The sequence below is a fragment of the Panthera leo genome, chromosome A3, assembly GCF_018350215.1.
Source record: "Panthera leo isolate Ple1 chromosome A3, P.leo_Ple1_pat1.1, whole genome shotgun sequence".
NCBI lineage: Eukaryota > Metazoa > Chordata > Mammalia > Carnivora > Felidae > Panthera > Panthera leo.
Window position 1 is genome coordinate 109,934,358 of NC_056681.1, and position 24,977 is coordinate 109,959,334.

General features: G+C 41.0%; 1 protein-coding gene across 4 annotated transcripts in view; it reads left to right on the plus strand.

Annotated features, from left to right (window-relative positions):
- Positions 1-15,693: 15,693 nt before the first annotated feature.
- The window catches only part of STRN (striatin), a 90,737-nt gene continuing 81,453 nt past the window's right edge, over positions 15,694-24,977 (plus strand). For 2 of the 4 annotated variants that reach the window (XM_042933254.1, XM_042933255.1), the window contains exon 1: positions 15,694-16,059. In XM_042933254.1, the coding sequence (XP_042789188.1) occupies positions 15,826-16,059 (234 nt within the window). In that variant the 5' untranslated portion in view covers positions 15,694-15,825. The remainder of the gene's footprint in view (positions 16,060-24,977) is intronic. The other 2 variants (XM_042933256.1, XM_042933257.1) reach the window with 1 other exon arrangement.

The window sequence follows — 24,977 nt, forward strand, 5'->3', positions numbered from 1 at the left end:
TTTCTCAGAATGTCCTTACCTTTCTGATAGATCTTTTTACTTTCATATTAGATTACTAAATTATGCTTTGTGTGTAGTTTAATTGTTAACTGAATTAAAACTCGCATTTAAAGATCCATTAAAATGTTTCAAATGTGGAATAATGTTCTGTGTGGTGTTTTTTTTTTTTTTGATGGCTAAAACTTTGGCCTTGGTTGTGTTTTATAATTACAGTGGAGAGTCTTGAGACCTGACTATGATGGTTACTCTTGTTCATCAAATATTTATTGAGTGCCTGCTGCATATAAGGCCTCAAGCTGAGTGCTGCAGGGTATACAAAAATGAATTAGTCCTAATTATGATTATGCCAGTCTTTTGTGCAATGGGAATTTTACCACATCAAATAGATAATTGATGAAACGAACATTTGCACAGTGTTGAGCAAATATTAAACACCAAGTTTTACCAGACGGTGTTACGTAGACCACAGGTGTCAATAGACTGCAGGTGTCTCATGGACTGCAGGTGTTGCATAGACTGCAGGTGTCACATAGACTGCAGGTGTCACATAGATTGCAGGTGTCACATAGATTGCAGGTGTCACATAGACTGCAGGTGTCTCATGGACTGCAGGTGTTGCATAGACTGCAGGTGTCACATAGACTGCAGTAGCAACAGCAAGTCACCTTTTTGAATATTCCAGATGCACACCTGTTTCTCATCGCCTGGCCTTCTATTGGCTTGCATACATACCCTCACCAGCTGGCAGCTCCCATCTCCTTGCTGGCTTTCCTTATTCAGTCTGTTAGGCCTCTCAGAGGGGGCTTTCATTTGCCCATTTCTTACTTTCTTTTATGGCTACAGGGTTGTTGTTTCATCTCAAACTTGCTTTTCCAAAGTTATTCTTGTTTCAGGGGAGATATTTTTGGTCACGGTTTTATTGAGATGTAATTCAGACACCATATAATTCACCATTTAAAAGGTATAATTGAGGCGCGCCTGGGTGGCTCAGTCGGTTAAAGAGTCTGACTTTGGCTCAGGTCATGATCTCACAGCTCTTAAGTTCGAGCCCAACATCGGGCTCTGTGCTGACAGCTCGGAGCCTGGAACCTGCTTCAGATTCTGGGTCTCCCTCTCTGTCTACCCCTCCCCAACTCATGCTCATGCTCTCTCTCTCTCTCTCTCTCTCTCTGTCCTTCAAAAATAAATAAACTTTAGGGACGCCTGGGTGGCTCAGTCGGTTGAGTGTCCGACTTCGGCTCAGGAAATGATCTCGCGGTCCGTGAGTTCGAGCCCCGCGTCAGGCTCTGTGCCAACAGCTCAGAGCCTGAAGCCTGTTTCAGATTCTGTGTCTCCCTCTCTCTCTGACCCTCCCTCGTTCATGCTCTGTCTCTCTCTGTCTCAAAAATAAGTAAATGTTTACAAAAAAAAACTTTAAATAAATAAATAAACTTTAAAAAATAAAAATAAAAAATAAAAGGTATAATTCAATGGTGTTTAATATTTTCAGAGTAGTGCAACAACCATCCCTACAATCAATTATGAACATTTTCATTACTCCAAATAGAAGCCTCATGCCCTTTAGCAATCACCCTACAATCCTTCCATTTCTCCCTAGCCTGTCACTACAACAAATTTACTTTCAGTCTCCATCAATTCTCCTATTATGAACATCTCATATAAATGAAATCATAGAATGGGGTCTTTTGTGACTGGCTTCTTGACTTAATGGTTGTTTCTTTCTTTGTTGGTTTTGGTGGGGGTTTATTAGCCTTCAAAAAACTTTACTGGGGGATAAGCCTAGCTCTAGTGGAAAAAGCCCACCTATGAAAGAAGACTGATTATTTAAGTTGGTCTGATGTACATCTATGAATTATACATTCATGGCTCAAAATAAAGACCCTCAGGGTGCCTGGGTGGCTCAGTTAAGCGTCTGACTCTTAGTTTTGGCTCAGGTCATGATCTCATGGTTCATGAGTTCAAGCCCCACATCGGACCCTGCGCTGACGGTACAGAGCCTGCTTGGGATTCTCTCTCTGTCTCTCTCTCTCTCTCTCTGCCCCTCCCCAGCTCACACTGCCTCTGTCACTCTCAAAATAAATAATCTTTTTTAAAAAGGGGGGCGCCTGGGTGCCTTAGTTAAGCTTCCGACTTCTGTTCAGGTCATGATCTCATCTCAAGCCCCACATTGGGCTCTGTGCTGACAGCTCAGAGCCTGGAACCTGCTTTGGATTCTGTGTCTCCCTCTCTCTCTGCCCCTCCCCTGCTAATGCTCTGTCCCTCTCTCAACAGTAAACATTAAAACAAAATTTTTTTAGAAGGACCCTCAAATACAAATGATTCTAAAGCCATTACAACCCATGTGATTCACTTATATTGGCTCCTAAAATACGACCTATGTACAGAGGAGCTATACCTTCCTCACAATTAACTGAAGCATGGGGCCATTAAAGGGAGGGAGGGCAAAAATGACAAATAGAGTATTAGGTCCTCCTCTCTACACTATCCAATAAACATATATCCAGAATGAGAATGAAATGGAATCAATGCCCAGGTGCCTCTCAAAGAGAGCAAGTCCTTGTGGCGCATGGGGTTTGGAACTTTTCTAGCATAATACATCCCAACTACTCTGGGTACACACAGTTTGCACCTAGCCCCTGTGCAAGGTGTAGCTCCACTATAGTTTTGATCACTTCCCTTAGGGAACAACCTTTATGCCTTATTAACACCAATCCGTGGCCCTCACTGACTCCGTGGTGCTTTTTTTGTTTGTTTTTTGGTTTTGTTTGTTTTTGTTTTTGTTTTTATAAAAACAACCAAAGAGGTGGCAAATGGTTGCAACAGACATCAGGTTACAGCAATTGCAAAAGCTGAAAAAGCTCTCCATCCACTGGTCCAATCTTCTCCCCTATTGTTACTAGTTTTGCCACCAAAGGGGGAAAGATGGTGGACAACTACTTTGCAACCAGTCCTTGGCAAAAGTCCATAAATAAGAAAGCTTGTCAAAGGCAGAACCATTATATGGGCTACCTCCTCTAGCTGCAAATTTGGGGCTTGGGAAAAGAAGGAGCCAGGCGTGTGTGCAAGAAAGAGGTAAGAGTCCCTTTGTCAAGGGTTTGGTGACCCATCCCCAGATGCCCATCTTGGTGCCCACAGACCAGGGCCCACCAAAGCCCATTATTCAGATGGAAAAGGAAGCGAAACACACACACACACACACACACACACACACACACACACAGAGTCCAGAAATTTGCACAAGTGATACTTGTTCCTAACAGTAAGGACTTGAATGAGAATCCGGAAACTTGAAGAACACACATTTGTCTTCAGGATTTAAAAAAATTTCTCCTGTACTGAAAGATTACTTCAGCGTGGGTCAGGTCCAACAGCGTTTGCTAGAACTCAGTTGTTAAGCACACCCAGCACTGGGAGGAAAACTTCATCTGAGCCAGTGGCTGGTGGACTGGCCAGAAGCCACTCTTTCATAGGTCCCCAAACCCTGTCCCCAATTGTGTCTCCCGCCTCCACCGTTCTGATCAGCAGCTCGCCTCATGCTAGCAGGGGGCACGCCAAATTCACACCCCTCCCCTCCTGTGGCCAGCGAGCGGTGCCAAGTGGGCGGGCTGATGGGACTGAGTTTGCCCACCAAGGGCATCGTGACAGTGGCGACGAACCAGTCCCAATGCCCGACATCTTTGCCTTGGAGATGGCCAGGATGCGCAAAGCCGCCTGACTCCAGGTCCCAGGCCCCTCATGACATGGCCCCCTCTGCAACTGGCAGGTACGAGGACGCAGGAGCCGCAGCTAAGGAGCCGCAGGCGGAGATACCCGGATGTGGCGCCTCCCTTGACTTCATGTTTTTAAGCTTCCTCCACGTGGTAGCACACATCAGTTCTTCATCCCTCTTTATGGCTGGATAACACTCCGTTACACGTAGACCACATTTTGTTTATCCATTCGTCAGTTGATGGGCACTTGGGCTGTTGCCACCTTTTGCCTATTGTAAATAATACTGTTGTGAGCAACTGTGTGCAAGTTTTTGAGTGAACATATGTGTTTTCATTTCTCTTGGCTATATACCTAGAAGTGGAATTGGTAGCTCTTCAACTTTTTATGGAACTGCCAGATTGTTCTTCAGTCCCTTGTTTGTGGCGCATATAACCCCTTTTCACTCACCTATGTGTAGAGAATAAAGTTTATTTCAGCCTTGGCTGTTTTCTTCTGTTCTTGGTACCTCCCAGACTTTTCCCATCATTTACTACTTTGAGGTAGGCTGCATCATGCATTGGCAATGATTCTTTTTTCCCTCCCTCTCTCCCTCAGTATCTTCCTTCCTTCCCCCTCTCCCCAGTTCTTCTTTATACTTTCCCTAAACTCTTCTGAGCCACTTACAACCTAACGTCTAGGTTTCTGTGATAATATTTATAAAAGAAGCTCTGTTTGATTTGAAGAATTATATTTATTAATTTGTTTCACTGCCCAATCCATGAGCTTCTTCTCAACCTGAATAATTGTATCTATTTGCTTACAAACATCCAGTATCAAGAAGCTAAAAGGAGAAGCATCGTGGTAGCCAATGGATTCTTTCTGAAGCGTAGTTTGAGCACTGTTAACATTAAAAGAAATAAAGTATTTTCTATTTCCTTTCCAGGTTCTTGTTAATATTGTCCATTTGGATTCTGAATCTAATGAGAGAGAACAAAACTTTGAAGTCAGGTTTCCCTTTTCCAAATAGGTTCTGCCATCAACTAGGGATAGAACTTTGGACAACCTAACCTCTTGGGGGCTTCAGTTACCTCCTCTAGAAAATGAGAGGAAAATTTACTGGGTATTCTCTGTGTGATCTTTTGCACATCTAAAAAGTACGTATGTCTGTATATTTATCCTGCTTATTTTTATCAAGAGAGGGAATCTTTGGCTGATCCTTTAATATTAGCGCATAATATTGTTTCATCTGATAAGTAGTTGTTAAGTGGATATAAAATAGCTATCATGGTAAGACAGTATAAAATACATTAAATCCAGAGAGCAGTTAAATATTGTAGATTATCACTATCAAGAAGAGTTGCCATTCCCATTGTGTGCCAGGCACGGTGCTAGGCACTTTTATATCCATTATTTCCTTCTATGCAAACAATGCTGAATGAGGTATGCAATTAGCACAATTTTCAAAAACACCTTTACTTGTATGAATCACTATACCTCACATTTTCTTCCTTCTTAATTGGAATTTTTAGGTCCATGCCAGAAATGGCTAGAGTCCAGCTATAAATAAATGTCTTGCCTTAATGCTTTCCATCACATGGATTATTTCAAAAACCTAATTTAATCATCACGAATCTATTTCTACTTGTAAAAACGTATGAAATTATTATTGACAGACTTCACAAAATTTTACCTAAAAATTTCATGTCTTAATCACAATTTAGAAAAATTATCCTGAGCTAAGTTCTTGGTGCTGTCACTAAACAAACATGTGAGGACCATGCATGCACAAGTAACAGTACAGCTGTTTTTTCTTTTGTTTCCAGAGCATTTGTTTACAGCCTTGGGCCCCTATTCACAACTCCCTGTCTCTTTTTACCATTAGAAGTCAGGGTTTCCATTTCAGGCATCGTTTTTCTCATACCCATATGTCCTGTTTGCCCTTCCCCCCCCACCCCCCCCCCCCAACTTTCAATGCAAGTCAAAATAATACATGAAGGGGCACCTGGGGGGCTCAGTCAGTTGAGTGGCCCACCAGCTCTTGATTTGGTTCAGGTCGGGATCTCATGGTTGGTGGGATCAAGCCCTGCCTCCAGCTCTGCATTGACAATGTGGAGCCAGCTTGGGATTCTCTCTCTCTCTCTCTCTCTCTCTCTCTCTCTGTCCCTCCCCAGCTAGTGCATGTGCGTGCACTCCTTTCTCAAAATAAATAAATCAACATTAAAAAAAAGAATACATGAAAATTTAAGTGAGTTTGTTTGGCTTTTCCAACTTCTAACTTTGATTATTCATTCTTTCTTTAAACCTCTTCCTTCTTTCCAACTTATTTCCATTTGTATAGGAAAATACCTCTCTTATTTGTGAAGAAAATGGAGGGGGGAGGTGGGTGGGACTTTAACCTTGTCTAATGAGCATAAAAATAGACTCAAGAGGAAAAAGGAAAATAATTTTATATGTTATTCTAAATTGATTTTAATTTAAAAATGTGCATTCATTAAATTTTGGGGAAAACTTATCACAATTCACCACACAGAGACAATACTGTTGATATTTTAATCTATTTCCTTCTACATTTGTAATCATCCTGAAGTGGATGCTGTATCCTGCTTTTGCCAACTTATTTTATAAGCACTTCCCCTTGGAATCACTCTAATAATAAAATGAGATAGATTTACTTAATGGTGGCTGTACCACTACTGACCTATGCTGGGTACTAGTTTTTACATTTTTATAAATAATGCTGCATTTGACTTTTAAAAAATGTAACTACATAGATTATTTCCTTGGGATAGATTGCTTTTTAAAGGGGTTATAAAAAGATGACAGATTTTAAGTTTTGATACACATTGCTGAATCTTAGAAAGTGATGCTTTTTGAAATAACAGATGTGAAAATGAAACTGGGCCATTGTTTTCCAAAGTCAAGAATATACCTGGGAGTATCATTAAATCACAAATATTTGGTTATACTTAACATTTTTTAAAATGTTTATTTTATTTGTTTTGAGAGAGAGGGAGACAGGGAGGGGCAGAGAGAGAAGGAGAGAGAATCCCAAGCTCAGCTGACAGCACAGAGCCTGACGTGGGGCTCGATCCCACAAACTTCAAGGTCGTGACCTGAGCCGTAAGCCCAAATCAAGAGTCAGATGCTCAACCAACTGAACCACCCAGTTGCCTCCCTAGACATTGTTTAAAAATGGCATCCTAGTTGACTGTAAATCATTATGAAGCTAGCAGAAACACTTAATAGAGTTTGGCTGTTTTTAGTCAAAATATGCTAGCTGAAACAAGAAAGGTGACAGTCCTCCTCTATACCCTGAAGGACCCAGCGTGTATGTGGGAGGCCTGGGCTTGGGGTTAGAGGATCAGCTTCAGATGCCACGTATCAAGAGCAATGACAGACTAAGGTGTATCCAAGCCACGTGATAAAGAGGAACTGAGAAAAAAATGGGCAATTTGGTCATTAGTCTTCAGATAACAGGACCAGATAGTGGATTGCACCAACAGGTCAATGTTTCAAATAAGTGTGTGCAATTGAATATAAAATGAGAACTTCTGAAGAGAGCCATTAAAAATGATTGCCTTATCATAGTGTGTTCCTTGACACTGGACATGTACAAGGAGAACTTGAATTCCTGTTGGTCAAAGATTTTGTGATATGGTTGTCTGATGCTGTCTCATTCGCTCATTGGGCAATTATTTATGGCACACCTATATTCCAGGCATTGGGAAGAAAATAGCGAAGAGTCAAGCAAAGAATCTGCCATGATATGTTTACATGAGGGATATGAAATCGTCACAGGTTGTGAGAAGTAGTTGGAGGGAATGGTATGGAGTATGGTTTGAGAAAGAACAGGCGGGGATTTCTATGTAGAATTGTTCAGAACTCCAGACTCTCATCTACTCTTCATACCTTAAATGTGACTACCCACCCTTGGTTGTCTCAGAGATTCCTCAAACCCAATTAATTTTAAATTGAATTCTTCACCTGTATCTAAAACCAACTTCTGCACTCGTGATCTCCCAGTAAATAATACAATTATTATGCCCTGTCGTGTAAAATATAGATTGTGATGTCATCCCTGACACTTTCCACCTTCTCCCTCACTATGCTTAGTTCATCAAGTTTCCTAAATATCTTGTCAAATCCCTTCACATGTCTTTATTGCCATTATTGCCGTCTTAGTCCCAATCACAACATCTGGTTGCAGTATACCAAAGTGGCTGGTGTGGACTGTAGTGTCAGCTTTCCTGGGTTGGAATCTGGCTCTATTATTCACAAACTGTGCAACCAGGGGTAAGTCACTTGTTCTGTCCGTGCCTCAGTTTCCACTTTTGCAAAATGAAAATAACAATACCCGTTTTATAGAGCAGCTGTGGATTAAATGAGTTAAGACTTGCAAATGTCCTGAAAACAGTGCCTGACTCTTAGAAAACAATTTAGAAGTGTTAACTAGGGGCGCCTGGGTGGCTCAGTTGGTTAAGCGGCCGACTTCGGCTCAGGTCATGATCTCGCGGTCCGTGAGATCGAGCCCCGCGTCGGGCTCTGGGCTGATGGCTCAGAGCCTGGAGCCTGCTTCCGATTCTGTGTCTCCCTCTCTCTCTGCCCCTCCCCCGTTCATGCTCTGTCTCTCTCTGTCTCAAAAATAAATAAACGTTAAAAAAAATTAAAAAAAAAAAAAAAAAAAAAAGAAGTGTTAACTAATACTATGTGTTCCACAGAGAAACTGAAGTGATCTTTATAAATTCAAATCTGATACCTTGCTGAAAAGTCTCCAGTTGCTTACCTTAGCTAAAGACCAATTCTTTAAGGGGACTTGAGTAATCTGGCCCCTGCCTACTTCACCTACTCATTTCATCCTGGTCTTACGGCCATATAGTAGTGTCCCTATCTGTTAAGTGAAAATGATGTTAGTACTTACCCATTAAGGACATTGTAAGGATCAAGTTAATGCATAGAAAACGCATAATTTTTTTTTTTTTTTTTTTTTTTTTTTTAGTAAGCGGTGAATAAAAGTAACAATTGTTATTACTTTCCTCTTGCTCTTTATGTCAGGTATATCGGACTTCTTTCAAATGCACGATGTACTTTTCTTCCTCAGGTGTTTGAATTTGGCCGAAAAAGCTCCATTCCACCCCGAGCTAGCTAATTTATACTCTTCCTTCATGTTTTAATCTGGTGTATTCTCATAAAAATGTTGCAGCGTTAATTTGATTATTGCAATATCCTAAAAATGGTATTTTTAAATGATCTTTTTCTCCTCTAATGAAAATGTATGTGTTGGCTCCTTCAGCTTGAATACAATCAGCTCACAGGCGGTAATGTTGCACATTATGATTTCGTGTGAAAGTGTGTTTGAGCTGGTTCAAACCCCTCCTCCTCTCGTTACTTCATGTCCTGCAGCTGGGGGGAAATCTGGGCAAGGAGATAACATAGATAATGGGTAGAATTTTCCATTACAGAGAACAACTCCAAGTGCTAAAATTAATACCGACTCGATAGCAGTAGCGAATTGAGGGCCTGCAGGGGAGAGGGAGGGAGACACACTCCGTGTATCTTGTTTGGAAAAAGTTAAGAAAACAGGGGTCTTCAAACCCTAAAACAAAAACGTATCAGACTTTAACCTCACTCATTTTTCTTATTTTTCTGGCACAATATCCAGATTTCCCATCACGTTTACAAATAATAATACTGATGACGCACCACATTTAAATTCTTTTGAGAACTGACTTAGTTTATATTTAAGGACTATCAGATAGGAGTTTGGGGAGGGGAAGCTGCTGTTCTGAGCAATTCAAATCTAAATGAAGGTTGGGTGTCTTCTTCTGAGCAAAGGCTCCACCTGGAAATCAGTATATCTCTTGTTTCATGGCTGGCAAGGAGAGTCAGCTTATAAAAAGGTTCTCTCCCCACCTCAAGCCTCACAACGGTTATTTTTACGTAAAGAAGTTATGTGAATTGTAACGAAGTTCTGTGAATTGTTTAAAGTTCAATTCCTGCTTTAGAAATAAGGGCACCATAGTTATTAAGGAGAAAAAGAGGAGGAAGGCAAGAACCAGTTGAGTAGAGCTTTCTTTCACTGGAAATATTAAAATAGACAAGGATAGAGAAGCAAGGCATGGAGTTGTTGGAGAGGATGAAAAAGAATGTTCAAAAACCAGTTGATCTTTGCTGAGAGGAACAGAATCTTAAGTTGGTCACCACTGACATTCTGAGAGAAGTCTTGCTACAGCTTCAGAGCTGTATTATCATTTTAGCCTCCTGCAGTGTTAGCTATTTAGATCAGTGAAAGTAATCCTGATTTTAGGTTTTAAGTATCTATTCCTACATATATCAGCCACTACAAAATTAAAATTAATTTTAATTTCAAAATGAAATTTTATTTAATAGTTGAATTTACTAAAATGTGTTAGTAACATAAAATTTCTTAAAAAAAATTTTTTTTTTAATGTTTATTTATTCCTGAGAGAGACAGGGTGAGCTGGAGAGGGGCGGACAGAGAGGGAGACAGAATCTGAAACAGGCTCCAGGCTCCGAGCTGTCAGCGCAGAGCCTGACGTGGGGCTCAAACTCACCAACTGTGAGATCATGACCTGAGCCGAAGTTGGATGCTCAACCAACTGAGCCATCCAGGCGCCCCGGCATCTCTCTAATTTCAACCACACTCTTCCAAAAGAAAATAATAGTAGTAATAATAAATAATAGTAGAGGCGATTTTCCCCATCCTATCATGTGACTGTGAGGTAGATTTAATTCTTGGACTCCAAGAACATTTTCAAATAACGGAGTTCCTTTACTACCCAATTTTTTATTGGCTGTTCTCCCAACCCAGTCATTTTCAGACTTCCAATCTAAGAGGGAGATTGGAAGCTGAGGAAAGGTAGAAGCAGGGTAGGCAGAAAGGAGAGGTGAGGGAAATTAGGTAGTGGCCAGATAGTACAGAGGCTGGCAAACAGTGAGCTATTGAACATGTCTGTTCCCCAAAGTTCTCTTCATGCTAGTGGAAGCCTATCTCTACTCAAGTGGTCCACTCTATTCTCTGCCCAGAATCCTGAAAAAGCCATGAAGCTCAATTTGAAGACTCTTCTTGGAGCAGTTAAAAAATCAGAGACCCAAGTGACTTATCATTTATTTATTTATTTTATTAAAAAAATTTTTTTTGAGTAAACTCTACACTCAACATGGGACTCAAACTCACAACCCCTGAGATCAAGAGTCACATGTTCTACCACGGAACCAGTCAGTCTCCTGCACAGTTTTTTAAAAATACCCACTCATTTTAATGAAAAATACAAAAAAAAAAAAAAAAAAGAGCAGATGACTTATTCGTTGTTTTGTGTTCCTATAATCCCCATCCCATATAACATACACATTGAAATAAAAAAAGCTAACACTCTAATTATCTAAATAAACATTTAGCATTTCACAATTTTTCACTTTATACTGGTTATACTGATGCATGAAACAACATTTTGACAGCTCTCTCTGTGCTTGGAAATGAGACTTTATTTTTTGTGTCATAGGTTTTATCAGTTATAAAATGAAATGATCAGGTAATCAGTACCACCTTAAGGTCTGAGGCTTAAGGGTAAGGCATAGACATTAATATTTTTTAAAGATTGTTTTAACTCTGCTGAATTGAATTTCTATATAGGGGATTAGAAAGAAAAAAGAACAATTATTTTCCCCCCAGTATTTATCGTCTTTATATGTTACTCAGTCTTGTGAACTCTGTTATAATAATAGCTATTGTTATTTGGTATATGCTATTGGTCAAGCACTATGCTAGGGGCTTTACATTTTTTCTCTTGTCTAATCTTTGTGGTAACTTAAAAGCTGAATATTATTCTCATATTAAAAGTGACAGAATAGTGAATCAAAAAAGTTAAACCATTTGTCCAAGATTTCCAGATTTAGATAATTGTAGAGTGAGGAATAAAATTGAGGTTCTTCTTTCTCAAGATTGCTTTGGCTATTTGGGGTCTTTTATTGTTCCATACAAATTTTAGGATTAATTGTTCTATTTCTGGGAAGAGTGCCTTTAGAATTTTGATAAGGATTGCACTGAATCTGTAGATTGCTTTGAGTAGTATGGAGATTTAACAAATATTAATTCTTCCAATCCATAAGCATGGAATATCTTCCCATTTTTTTATGTCTTCTTCAACTTCCTAATATCTGGTAGTTTTCAGTATACAGGTTTTTCACCTCATTGGTCAAGTTTATTCCTAGGTATTTTATTTTTTTGGATGCACTTATAAATGAGATCTTGTTCATAATTTCTCTTTCTGATAGTTCATTGTTAGTGTGTAGAAATGCAACATGTCTTAGTGTATTGACTGTATTCTGCAACTTTACTGGATTCATTTATTCTAACAGTTTTTTGATGGAGTATTTAGGGTTTTCTATATATAATGTCATGTATATAGTGACAGTTTTACCTCTTCCTTTCCAATTTGGATGACTTTTATTTCTCTTTCTTGCCTAATTGCTCTGTTTAGGGCTTCCAGTGCTGGGTTGAATACAGGTGTTGAGAGTAGACATCCTTGTCTGTTCCTGATCCTAGAGGAAAAGCTTTCATTTTTTAAAAAAACTTTTTAAGTGTTTATTTATTTTTGAAAGCAAGAGAGACAGAGCATGAGTGGGGGAGGAGCAGAGAGAGAGGGAGACACAGAATCCGAAGCAGGCTCCAGGCTCCAAGCTATCAGCACAGAGCTGGATGCAGGGCTTGAACTCACAAACCACGAGATCATGACCTGAGCTGAAGCCAGACGCTCAACCGACTGAGCCACCTAAGCGCCCCAAAGCTTTCATCTTTTCATCATTGAGTATATGATGTTAGCTGTGGGTTTGTCATAGGTAACCTTTATTATGTTGAGGTACACTCCCTCTATACCTGCCTTGTTGAGTGTTAACATGATGTATCACACTTATTGATTTGCAGATGTTGAACTATCCTTGCATCCCTAGCATAAATGTCACTTGACCATGGTGTATGATCCTTTTAATGTCTTGTTAAATTTGGTTTGCTAATATTTTGTCAATGATTTTTGCATCTATGCTCATCAGGGATATTGGCCTATAATTTCTTTTATTAAGAATTGTTTTAATGCTTATTTATTCTTGAGAGAGAGAGAGAGAGAGAGAGAGAGACAGAGACAGGCAGAGCGTGAGCAGAGGAGGGGCATAGAGAGGGGGAGAGACAGAATCTGAAGCAGGCTTCAGGCTCCAAGCTGTCAGCACAGAGCCTTACATGGGGCTCGAACCCACAAACCACGAGATCATGACCTGAGCCGTAGTCAGGCACTTAACTGACTGAGCCACCCAAGTGCCCCTATAATTTTCTCTTTTTTTCGTGGCATATTTGTGTGGTTTTGGTATCAGGGTAACGCTGGCCCCATAAAACGAGTTTGGGAAAATTCTCCCCTTTTCTGTTTTGTTTTTGTTTTTTTTTTGGAAGAGTTTGAAGATTGGTATTAATCTTTCTTTGAATGTTTGATAGAAATCACCAGTGCAGCCATCTGGTCCTAGACTTTTGTTTGTTGGAATGTTTTTGATTACTGCTTCCCCTTACTGTAATCAGTCTATTCAGACTTTCTGTTTTTTCACAATTCAGTCTTGATAGGTTGTAGTTTTCTAGGAATCTATTCATTTCTTCTAGGTTATAGAATTGTTTATAGCAGTCTCCTATGACCCTTTGTATTTCTTTTTTTTTCTTTTTTGTTTTTAACGTTTATTTATTTTTGAGACAGAGAGAGAGCATGAACAGGGGAGGGCCAGAGAGAGAGGGAGACACAGAATCTGAAACAGGCTCCAGGCTCTGAGCTGTTAGCACAGAACCCGACGCGGGGCTCGAACTCACAGACCGTGAGATCATGACCTGAGCCGAAGTCGGACGCTTAACCGACCAAGCCACCCAGGCACCCCTGACCCTTTGTATTTCTATGGTATCAGTTGTAATATCTCCTCTTTCATTTCTGACTTTATTTATTTGAGTCCTCTCCCTTTTTCTTGATAGTCTAGCTAAAGGACTTATGGGTTCTTAAACAGCTACCATTAAATGTAATTGTTTTATAGTGTGTTATGAATTTATTTCAGGGAATTGTCAGCCATGTCTTCTATTAGAGAAAAAAAAACCACTTTCTAACATTTTAAACTTGTAAGAGTACTTAAATCTTCCAGATGAGAAAATATGCCATAGTGGCATTATTGTCCCTTCCACATTCTGGTAGGTCTGATAAGAGAGGAGGCAACGTGTTAATGGAAAGATCAATGAACTAGCAGTCAGGAATTCTAGTTTCTCATTTGGACTGTGCCACTCACTCAAAGCCTCATTGTGGACAAGTTTCAACTTCTTTGGACTTAAGTTTCTTGAGCTGTAAAATGAGAGGATTGGGCAGTGTCTCAAAGGACACTTAACAGCCAAACTAATTTATGACACAGGGAATTTGGCCAAGCCTGGATCACACTTTTATTATAATAAAGAATGAATTCATGAAGCAGAAACATCCAATAAATGAGAAAAGAGAGCTTGCCATCTTTATTTGCAACCAGGGCAGATACAGTGTGTTTCCTGTCTTTTCCACAAGCAGCCATGGGAAGGGAAGGGTTGGGGGAGGACAGGAACAGGATGTCCTTCCCTGACATGTCACCAGGCAGCTTAAATCTTTACATTTTTTTTCATGGCCATCAGGTCTGATATCCCAGAAATCCATCCCACAAAAGAAAAGAATTACAGATAACTTGTTATGGGGACAAGATAAGTGCTTCATTTCATTTTCATTTGTTAAACTTTTTTCAGGCGCCTTCCTTTCATTATTGTTGTAGTGTGACTTTATAGTGACATATTTTCAGGGACTTCGGAGGATAAGATTTGGAGAAACACTTGAGAGGACTTTGATGTGCTTTTGAAGGCTAATTACTGCTGCGGGTTTGCAGGTGAACCGTGGAAGAAACTGGGACCGGGACAAGTGAAAAGGGAGAAGTGCCTGGATACCTAAGACAGTTCTAGGGAAGAGAAAGGGACTTTGTTCCTTCAGGTGGTGTTGATTTAAGGCACTGTGAGAATTGATTATATACTTGCCAATCTCCCTTTGATGACAGGAACTGTGTCATTTATCTTTATGTCCCCAGCGACAGAAATAACTGACAATCAAATATTTGTTGAGTTGAAATGAGTAAAAACTGCGCGGGAAAAGGTAGAAAAAAAGGACACCGAAATAACACCCTTGGATATCTGAAACGTCTACAGGACTTACTACTGCAAGATTTACTGCAGGAGAAAGGGACTTCAGCGGAGCAGTGTTTCAGATGAAGTGCCAACAATCCAGAATGTAGAAGCTGAAAAGGGCTGGTCCAGGAGAGAGAGGTGATCAGAGTTCCTTATAAGTGAAAACTGATCAGCCAACAGGTTTGAATCCGTAAGAGAGGAAAAAAAAAAAAAAAAGGGAGGAGCGATAGCGATAAGCAGATTGCCAGAACTTGAGAGGAGTGTCTGGGGCCAGAGAAACACAAGTTGGAGCCAAAAGGAGAGGGTTAGATCCAACTAGCTGGAGCCGTCCAGGAGCCGGACCTCCGAACCTCGCTTTGAGCTTGTTTCTTAGCACAACCACCAGGAAGCCCTGAAAGATGTGCTGCTCGGACTGGTATCTTGGCGCGATAACTTCCGTGTGTGTGTATGTGTGTGTGTGTATGCAACAGGGCGCGCCGCCCGAGAACTTCCGCGTGCGAGGGGTGCACTGGCGCGCAGCCCGCTCGCGCCCGATCGGCGGGTGAGGAAACCCGCGCTCCCGGCCCGGTCGGCCCCCACCGCCGCGGGCAGGGGCGGGCAGGGGCGGGCCGGGGGCGGAGCTGCGGCCGCGCCCGAGTCTCTCGCAGCCCAACAGGCCGCCGCGACCGCGCTTGCCGCCGCCCCGCCCCGCGACTACAACTCCCAGCAAGCCCTGGGCCGCCCGCGCGCCGCAGTTGACCCATTTCCCGGCCCGTCCCGGGCTCGGCCGGCCCCCGCGCCCAGGCGGCTGCTCCCTGCTGACTGGGGTGTGGGCGGGGAGCGGCGGAGGCAGGAGGAGGCGCTGCTGGCCGCCGCCGTTGCCTCCGCTGCTGGGCTCCTGGGCAGCTCCCGGGGTTTCTGCGGCCGCCATGGACGAGCAGGCGGGTCCCGGCGTCTTCTTCAGCAACAACCACCCGGGCGCCGGCGGTGCCAAGGGTCTCGGGCCTCTGGCGGAGGCTGCCGCGGCCGGCGACGGGGCGGCTGCGGCGGGGGCGGCGCGAGCCCAATACAGCCTCCCTGGGATCCTGCACTTCCTGCAGCACGAGTGGGCCCGCTTCGAGGTGGAGAGAGCCCAGTGGGAGGTAGAGCGGGCGGAGCTGCAGGTAAAGACCCTCCCGGCCTGGCCCTCTTCATCCCGCCTCTTCGCTCCCTTCCGCCCCGCCCAGGACCCTTCCCCCCTCTCCCCCTTCGGCCCCCCTCGTCCCCTCCCCCTTTGCTCCCGCCCATCCCACTCAGAAACCGCATCTCTTTCCCCCCTTCACCTTTGCCTTTCCCTGACCCCGCTGCCTTGACCTAGGTTCCCACTCCAGCCCCTGATGCGTTGTTTACCCTCCCCGTTCCTTTTCGTCTGCTCCTTCACACTCTTAACTCAGTCTCATTTCAACTCTCTTGCCGTCCCACATTTTAGGTCGTCCCTTTCAGTTAACTAATTGGGCTGACAGTAGTTTTGAGAGACGTCTAGCAAATCATCCTCTGCCCTAGTGAGTCCCATCCTAGGTCTAGAGATGTTCCCTGCGAAAGGTATTGGTAGTTGGCTCCTGTCTCTCTGAAAGGGAGGTGACCAAAGCAGACAACCGAAGTTGTGTGCGTGGGGCCTTGACTTTAGGCAAGAAGCTGATGTTGGGCTAAAGTATTATGAGGGATATCAGCTCCTTTTTGATGTATGTAAATGTTTCTTCTCTTTTCCTCTTCCTCCACCCACCCCCCCCAACCCCCCACCTCCGCGTTTCTTTTAGGTATTTCAGATCATGAAGAACCTAGATGATCACCATCAGGTGATGGTTCGGAGATGGTTTCCTATTGTCAGAATCTGAAACTTCCCAAGGGTTAATTTTATGCCCAGGGTTTTGTGAGATTGCCTTGTACTTTGAAAGGAACTAAAAGGGACTTTAAAGTTGGTTACATTTCCTTGCATAATCTGCAAGATAAAGCATATCCAGGAAGGAGCTGTTGTGGGCTCTTAGAAGAAAGTGAGGCTGATACTTTACAGGCCATTCTGAATTGCTAAGTGTGTTTCCGAAGCTGATGTTAAAACTTCCAAGGCACACACCAGTTTCACAAGGAACTCGAAGAACTGAGTGGCTGTGCCTTTCTATTTTACTGGCTAATCTTGTACACTTCTGAAATCTGAGTATAGTTTTGGTTGGTGAAACACTTGAAGTTAAAATGCTACCCAGCGTGTCACTTTTTTTGGTAACGGGTATTTTCTTTGGCACTTCAAAAAAGAAAAGAAGGAATCTGTTAACTAGAAAATCATGTGCTGGAGCAGGGTGCTTTGGCCTAGTGGAAGTGGCTATGGAAAGAGGGAGTAGACAGCGTTTTAGTACCAGCTGTGCTTACTGCTGGCTGTGACCTTGAGGAAATCCTTTAACCTCTGTGAACTTCAGGTTCCTCATTTATTTATTCAGTACTTTATTGAGTGCCAGCTGTGTGCCTCGAGGGCCTGGGATGAACACAACTGACAGAGCTTCGGTCCTCATAGAGCTTACGTTTTAGTCGGCAGGCAAACAAGCAGCAAATGTAAGTACATAATATACCGAACCATAATGGCACCTTGGATGAGGAAAATAAATCAGGTACGGAAATAGAATGTGATAGGGACAGCTATTTTATTTGTTTATTTTTTTATTAAGGTTGTTTACTTATTTTGAGAGAGCGAGTGAGCAGGGGAGGGGCAGAGAGAGAGAGAGAGAATCCCGTCAGCGCGGAGCCCGATCTGGGGTTCGAACTCACAAACTGTGAGATCGTGAGAATCCCAAGTCAGCACTGAGCCCCATCTGGGATTCGAACTCACAGACTGTGAGATCATGACCTGAGCTGAAGCCAAGAGTCAGATGCTTAACTGATTGAGCACCCAGGCTCCCGGCAGCTTTTTTTATTTTAGGTGGGGTGGGTGAGGAAGGCCTCTGGGAGGAGTTGAGTGAAGCGAGGCAGTGACCCATAGTTTCTAAAATTTCTTCTCATTCTTTATTTCCACAGTTCTATGTTTGTATTCTTTGGCAACTTTTTTTACATCTGCCATTATGTACTTTAGTATCTAGTCTGTTGGTATTTGTAACTTTTCTCAAAATGAATCTGACCATGTCTGTATAGTGATAAGCAGACTTGAATGCTTCATTTAAATTTATTAGTAATTCACTTTATTAAACAGTGCATTCCATAAATGAAATTGCGGATTTCAGACTTCAAGGAAGTGTTAAAGGCAGGCTTTAGCGTTAACGTTGTTCGGGTGTGGAGAATGATTTTTTTATGTGGCTGCTTAAATTTTAATTTCCAGTTTAGGGAAGGTGAGTCACACTAATTTGGTCAAAAACAAACAAGATAATAACTCTTCCCTTTTTACTTGTGGAGGTTCGGGAGTTTGCAGCTCATCTTACCCTTGTCCTGTCTCCCAGTTCTCCCCTTCCACCCCTCCATTTCAACTTTTCAATTTACCCATAATTGTAGTCACTCTTCAGTTTTACACACACATGCACACACGTGCTATTTCTGGGATTTTTAATGGCAAACGTTAAAGCTCAGGTAGGTTTCCAATTGGTGCTCCTCACACTGAAAGCACTGCATTTTTACAGTATCTTTTCGTTTGTGCTTACACTAAATTAAGCATCCAGGGAGGAACTTTAAACATGTGTCATATTTTCCAAACAGAACAAATAACATACTTTTTGGGAAGAGAGTTTGCGGGAGTCTCACAACTGAAAACATATTTTTAAAATAATTTCTTTTTATCAACATCATTAAATGTGAACATACCCCTTCATTTTTCTTTTGCCATTTAAATTTTTCTAGAAGAAATCGGAAGTCAGAGAATGAGTGGTGATGAAATTTGGATTAATTGATGTCCTCTCTTTGGTTTTTAAATCTCTTCTCAAGTCATTAACACCGAAGTCAACAAAAATACCTTTAAGATTAAGTCTAATTTGTCCCTTCAGGAACCTGTTAGTCTTGCTCTTTCAGATTGTCAGGACAGAGTTGTGCAAGGCAATCCAAGCTGTCACCTACCTGGTCTGCCTTTACCACTTCCTCCCTTCTTCAGGTCTTGGGAGGAAGGAACCAGTTATACTGTGCTGTAAACTTATCATTTTCCCCTCCTTGCCCATCTCAGTTAATGTAGAATTCTCTCTCTCTTTTTAAAAAAATTTTTTTAATGTTTATTTATTTTTGAGAGAGAGAGACAGAACGGGAGCAGGGGAGAGGCAGAGAGAGAGGGAGACAGAATCTGAAGCAGGCTCCCCAGGCTCTGTCAGCACAGTGTGCGACGTGGGGCTTGAACCCACGGACCATGAGATCATGACCTGAGCCGAAGTCAGATGCTCAACCAACCGAGCCACCCAGGTATCCCTAGAATTCTCTTTATTTTTGACAATCCCCCTCCTGCCTCACTACCACCATTCAGATGAGAATAGGCAGTTCATGGGAAAAGAATGGTTAGGGTTATTACTGAGCTTTATATTTGTCAAAGGAATTGGAGTTGGAATACTAATCGTAACAATCGAGGGAAATTTCTTTTATGCGAGACATTGAGCTAGATGACCTTCAAGAAGTATGCAGTCTAGTTGGAGTGATAGACAAGCAAGATGTAGGAAAATCAGAGTGTTTATCATTGTGGGGGCTTAGATTTTCTTAGAATAGCACAAAAGAGAGCTAGCAGTGAATGGGGAGAATAGCAAGAAGAAAGAACTTAATGAAGTAATGAGAACCTATTTGAAAATTACTGACTTAATAGAAAGCAGGCATGTAAATACAAAACAAAAACTATTGGCCCTAGATTTTGGGGGGTGTGTGTAGTAGGGAAGGCTCTGTTATTTACCTGGAAATGTTAGAATTGTATGAAAAAGGTGATATGATTGAGTAGCTTAGGGCATGTGGCATAGAGACTGGAGTATTTATTAATCTGGATTTTGGCATTATTGATTCATATTTTCAGTCAACAAATGTTATTCACCCATTTTATGCCAGCTCCTGTCCTAGGCACTGGAGAAACAAGATGGTTAAAATAGATCCTACAGGCAGACAATAATGAATACTTACATACATAAAATGTTAGGTGGTAGTAAGCATCACAGTAATGTGGTTGGTATAAGGGGGATATGGAGTGCTTGGTGGGGTGGACTGGGGAAGAAAGGCTTACCTGATGAGATGCCATTTGAGCAAGACCTGAAAAGGTGAAATTAAGGAGGGGGTGTTCTGGGAGGGCAGAGAGAACAGTAGGGGGGAAAGGAGCATGCTTGGAATGTTTGAGGAATAATGAGGCACATGTGGCTAGAGTAGAGGAGAAGAATGGAAGAAATGCCATACTGGGTCTTGCCCATTGTAAGGATTTTAGATTGTACCTCAGCCAGATGGGTGACAGTTGAAATGTTTTGAGTAAAGGAACAGCATCGCAAGGGTTTAGAATGCACTTGGAGGGAAGCAATGGTAAGAGAGTCATGGAGTCTAGTTAATAATCCAGGCTGGAGATGAACTAAGCTGGTAGTGATGAGATATGTGAATGTCTATTTTGATACGTATTCAAAATCTAATGGATTCTGAATGCATTTTTGAAGGTAGAACCAACAAGGTGTGCTGAAGGATAGGATGTGACGTTTGAGGAAAAGAGGAGTCAAGTGTGACTCAAAATTATTTTTTGTCACTTTAGTTCAGTATTTCTTAGCTTTAGCTCAACCTTAGAATAATCTGGGGGAACTTTTAAAAATCTTCATTTCCTGTGCTCTACCCCAGACCAGTTTAATCAGAATTTTAGGATTTAGTGCCCCTGGTATTAGTGTTTTTTTGAGCTCCCTCAAGGGAGCACGGATTGAGAACCACTGCTTTAGTTGTTTGTTTCTGATTTTACATGTATTGTTTGGACACATCTGTTAGTATTCCAGATATGGATGGCTTTTTATAGAATTGGGATATAATTTTTGTTACGTTTCTATTATTCTTTCTGATGATAGGTAGCGTTTTATTTTTAGCCAGTAGAATATTATAATTTGATTCACCTCCCTCTGACTGAGAGAGATAATGATAGAGTAATTTCTGAGCTGGAATGAACTTTGGAAAAAATCAGCTGCAACCTTCTTCCGCAGGTAAAGTGAGGCCCACAGAGAGGTTGAATGACCGAGAATGAAACAGGTTTTTGTACAGACTGTCACTTAAGTCTCCAGATACCTGTATAGTTTTTTCCAAGCCCTTAAATTCATTATCTTGCTTGATCCTTAGACCCTTCTGAGATAATCAGTCACACTAATGCTTACTTATCATTTTTCTTTTTATTTAAAACAACAGACCTGGAGATTTTACTCTGTTCCACTGTTTACTAGCTTATTTTATTGTCTACATTTAATATTTTTTTCTGGACTTTGTGTTCTGAGTTTCGTTATGATGTTTCAGGGTATATATTTCTTTTTATTTTATTTGTGACTTTGTTAGGCTCTTTGAAAAATCTACATGATCCTCAATCATTATCTCTTTAGATTTCTGCAAAATCATCAGTCACTATCTCTTTATATTTCTGCTTTATCCCATTCTCTTTTCTTTAATCTTTAGGTCTCTGATTACATGTATTTTAGACCTTCTTTATCTGTTTATTCTGACTTATTTGCAGTCCATTAATTTTCTTTTCAGTTGAATTTAATCTTTTAAAGCCATCTGATAAGTTTCTAATTTTAATTATTACTGAAGTTCCTTTTGGTTGCATTTTAAATTTGCTGGATTTTTTCTTAATAGTTTCCTGTTCCCTGAAGATATCTTCAAGTTTCTTTTTCTTTAAACCTAGTGAGTATAGTTGTTTTATAGTTGGTATATCTGTACTTCCTCTGCATGAAGTCTTGGAGATCTCTTTCTGTGGTCTCTTGTTTTTGCCGGTCCTTGTTCATGGTGACTTATTTCTTTGTATGCATAGTTATTTTTGTGTGCTGCTCACTGTCCTTGGAAAGGTGTTAAGACTAATCTGAGGTCTCAAATAAAGGTGTCTTCTTTAGAAGGTCTTTGCATTTGCTCTGATGGGTTTTTGGAGGCATTAGCAATCCAGAACCATTTTAAAACCAATTCATTGCTTGAGGTTTTGGACCACCCAGCTGATGCAAATTTTGGCCACAAATACATTTGAGGACCAGCATCCTTCACCTTTGCCTTGAAGGAATATGCTACAGGGTCTTAGCTAAATGTGGGACATATCACCTGTTAGACTTTTTACTCCGGATGGTTCTGGTCTTTAGTTTTTGCTCTTTGGGTCCTATAAGGCTGTCCAAACTTAAGGTTCAGATTTGTTCTGATTGGCTAGTACCTCTAGAGCAAAAGTGGCTTTTGTTCTCTTACCTTACTAGGTTCCCATTTTCCTTTCAATTTTGGCCAAATAATTCCTTACTTCTTATCAGCTTTGCCTTTTAAATATGTAAAAATATTTTGTCCAGAATATTTAACTGTTTTCAGTAGAAGAGTTAATTTGAGGCACTATTACTGAAAACTGAATTATCTTACTTTCAAAAATTGACAAATAAGAATGGCCCAGTAATTATCTGTAGAGAAATATAATTGATACTTTTTCTCTATTAAGAGATATCCTTATTTGACCCTAAACTTTATTTACTATCTAAGTTTACTTTTCTTTGAGTCCCAGTGGTGGGGGGGAGACTACAACTTCTCTCCAAAATCTTGGTAAAATTAAAGCAGAATTTAAAACAAACAAACCAACCCCTTTATTAATCAGTCCTTGATTGGTGTTTGAAAGTCCAAATAATCTGGACTGATTTCCCTTTGTCAGCTTACTCTCTACTTGATGTCAGGCTTATTTTATTTTATTTTGTTTTATTTTATTTTATTTTATTTTAATTATTTTTATTTAAAAATTTTTTCAAAAATTTTTAATGTTTATTTTTTTAGAGAGAGAGACAGAGCGTGAGTGGGAGAGGTGCAGAGAGAGAGAGGGAGACACAGAGTATGAGGCAGACTCCAGGCTCTGAGCTGTGCACAAAGCCCAACGTGGGGCTCAAACCCACAAACCATGAGATCATGACCTCAGCCGAAGTCGGATGCTTAACCGACTGAGCCACCCAGGTGCCCCAGCATACTTTTTGATTTATGAATGTTATTAATGGATTCCAGGTTTCAATTCTGGGCCATTAGAAATAAACTTGCCCTTGGGATCTTTGGAGTTTCTTGCTTTAGTGGTCAATTTGACACAACAGTCTATTGTCATTGTCTCTCACAGTGTGGCTGTGGAAAGTATGGGCCTTAGTTCCATCATTTCCAGTATATAATTTTTCTGGGCCCCATCTTTGTAAATATAGCCACCAAACAGAGTAGTTGTAATTTTAAAAAGATAGAGTATGCAAAGTTTGTGACCTATAATAAATGTCCAATAAGTGGTTTGCTTTTGCTGGTTGAGATTTCTGTGGAGAGAATGCTTGTAACGGTTTTATTTATTTATTTATTTATTTATTTATTTACTTATTTGGTATTATTTAAATTAAACTTTAGGAGCCAAGAACTAGTTTAAGTGATGCATTTGGCATAGTGGCTACTTATGCCACTGTTAATAGTGATGATAAAACTGACAGTTTAATAATACTGACAATAAACCGACAGTATCGAAGTAAGGAGCAGGCTAGAGATGTAGTAGTAGATGGTAATAGCTGGAAAGCATTGAGGACTGGAGATAGGAACAGAGGAACTTTGCAGTTCAGGAGAGAAACCTGAGGCAGGAGAAGAAGCTAAGAAAGGGGGTAGAAGAAAAGAAGAGACAGAGAGGGAAGAGAGATGGGGAGAGCAGAGACAGACAGGAGGAAGAAACTGTACACATGAACCTGTTGTTAATTCCTAGAGTATGTATTGTCTGTAGTCTTCATCTTAGCACATGTAACTGTAGAATTCTAGGGCTGACAGGGATGCGCGTGCGCACGTCCCCTCTCTTTGCCCTGCATAGCTCTACTCCCAATTTTGTATTCCCTTCATTAGACTAAGAATATTTTACCTCCTGTGGGACCTTAGAACTTGCGTAGTCTCATCCCTTGTTTAGTTTTTTTTTTTTTGGTGTGGTTTACAAAAGTGTTGTTTATTTTTTTTCTACTTAATTTTATTTATTTTTTAAAATTTGCATCCAAATTAGTTAGCATATAGTGCAACAATGATTTCAGGAGTAGATTCCTTAGTGCCCCTTACCCATTTAGCCCATCCCCCCCTCCCACAACCCCTCCCGTAACCCTCAGTTTGTTCTCCATATTTATGAGTCTCTTCTGTTTTGTCCCCCTCCCTGTTTTTATATTATTTTTGTTTCCCTTCCCTTATGTTCATCTGTTTTGTCTCTTAAAGTCCTCATATGAGTGAAGTCATATGATTTTTGTCTTTCTCTGATGGACTAATTTCACTTAGCATAATAGCCTCCAGTTCCATCCACGTAGTTGCAAATGGCAAGATTTCATTCTTTTTGATTGCCGAGTGATACTCCATTGAATATATATACCACATCTTCTTTATCCATTCATCCATCGATGGACATTTGGGCTCTTTCCATACTTTGGCTATTGTTGATAGTGCTGCTAAAAACATGGGGGTGCATGTATCCCTTCGAAACAGCACACCTGTATCCCATGGGTAAATGCCTAGTAGTGCAATTGCTGGGTTGTAGGGTAGTTCTATTTTTAGTTTTTTGAGGACCCTCCATACTGTTTTCCAGAGTGGCTACACCAGCTTGCATTCCCATCTCATCTCTTGTTGTATCAGTTAGGGCCACAGAGAGAATAAGTAAATGGTCCTTGATCACTCTGAATTGGTGGGGATTGACTTTAGAACCCACGAGTCCTACTACCCAAGCCCAGGCATTGTTCTCCATACATCATCTCCTTTTATTGGTCCCTTACCCTGTGTAGCTGCTTCTGATCTGAAGTAGCCAAGTGAATTACAATATTTAGATGATTAAGTATGCTTTGAGTAGCTGTCATAATGTAAATTCTTATATATTTCAAACTTCAAGCAGAACAACTTAGTGAAATGATTGCATTTTAAGGGGCTCAGGAAAGTTTTCAATGATTTGTGTTCC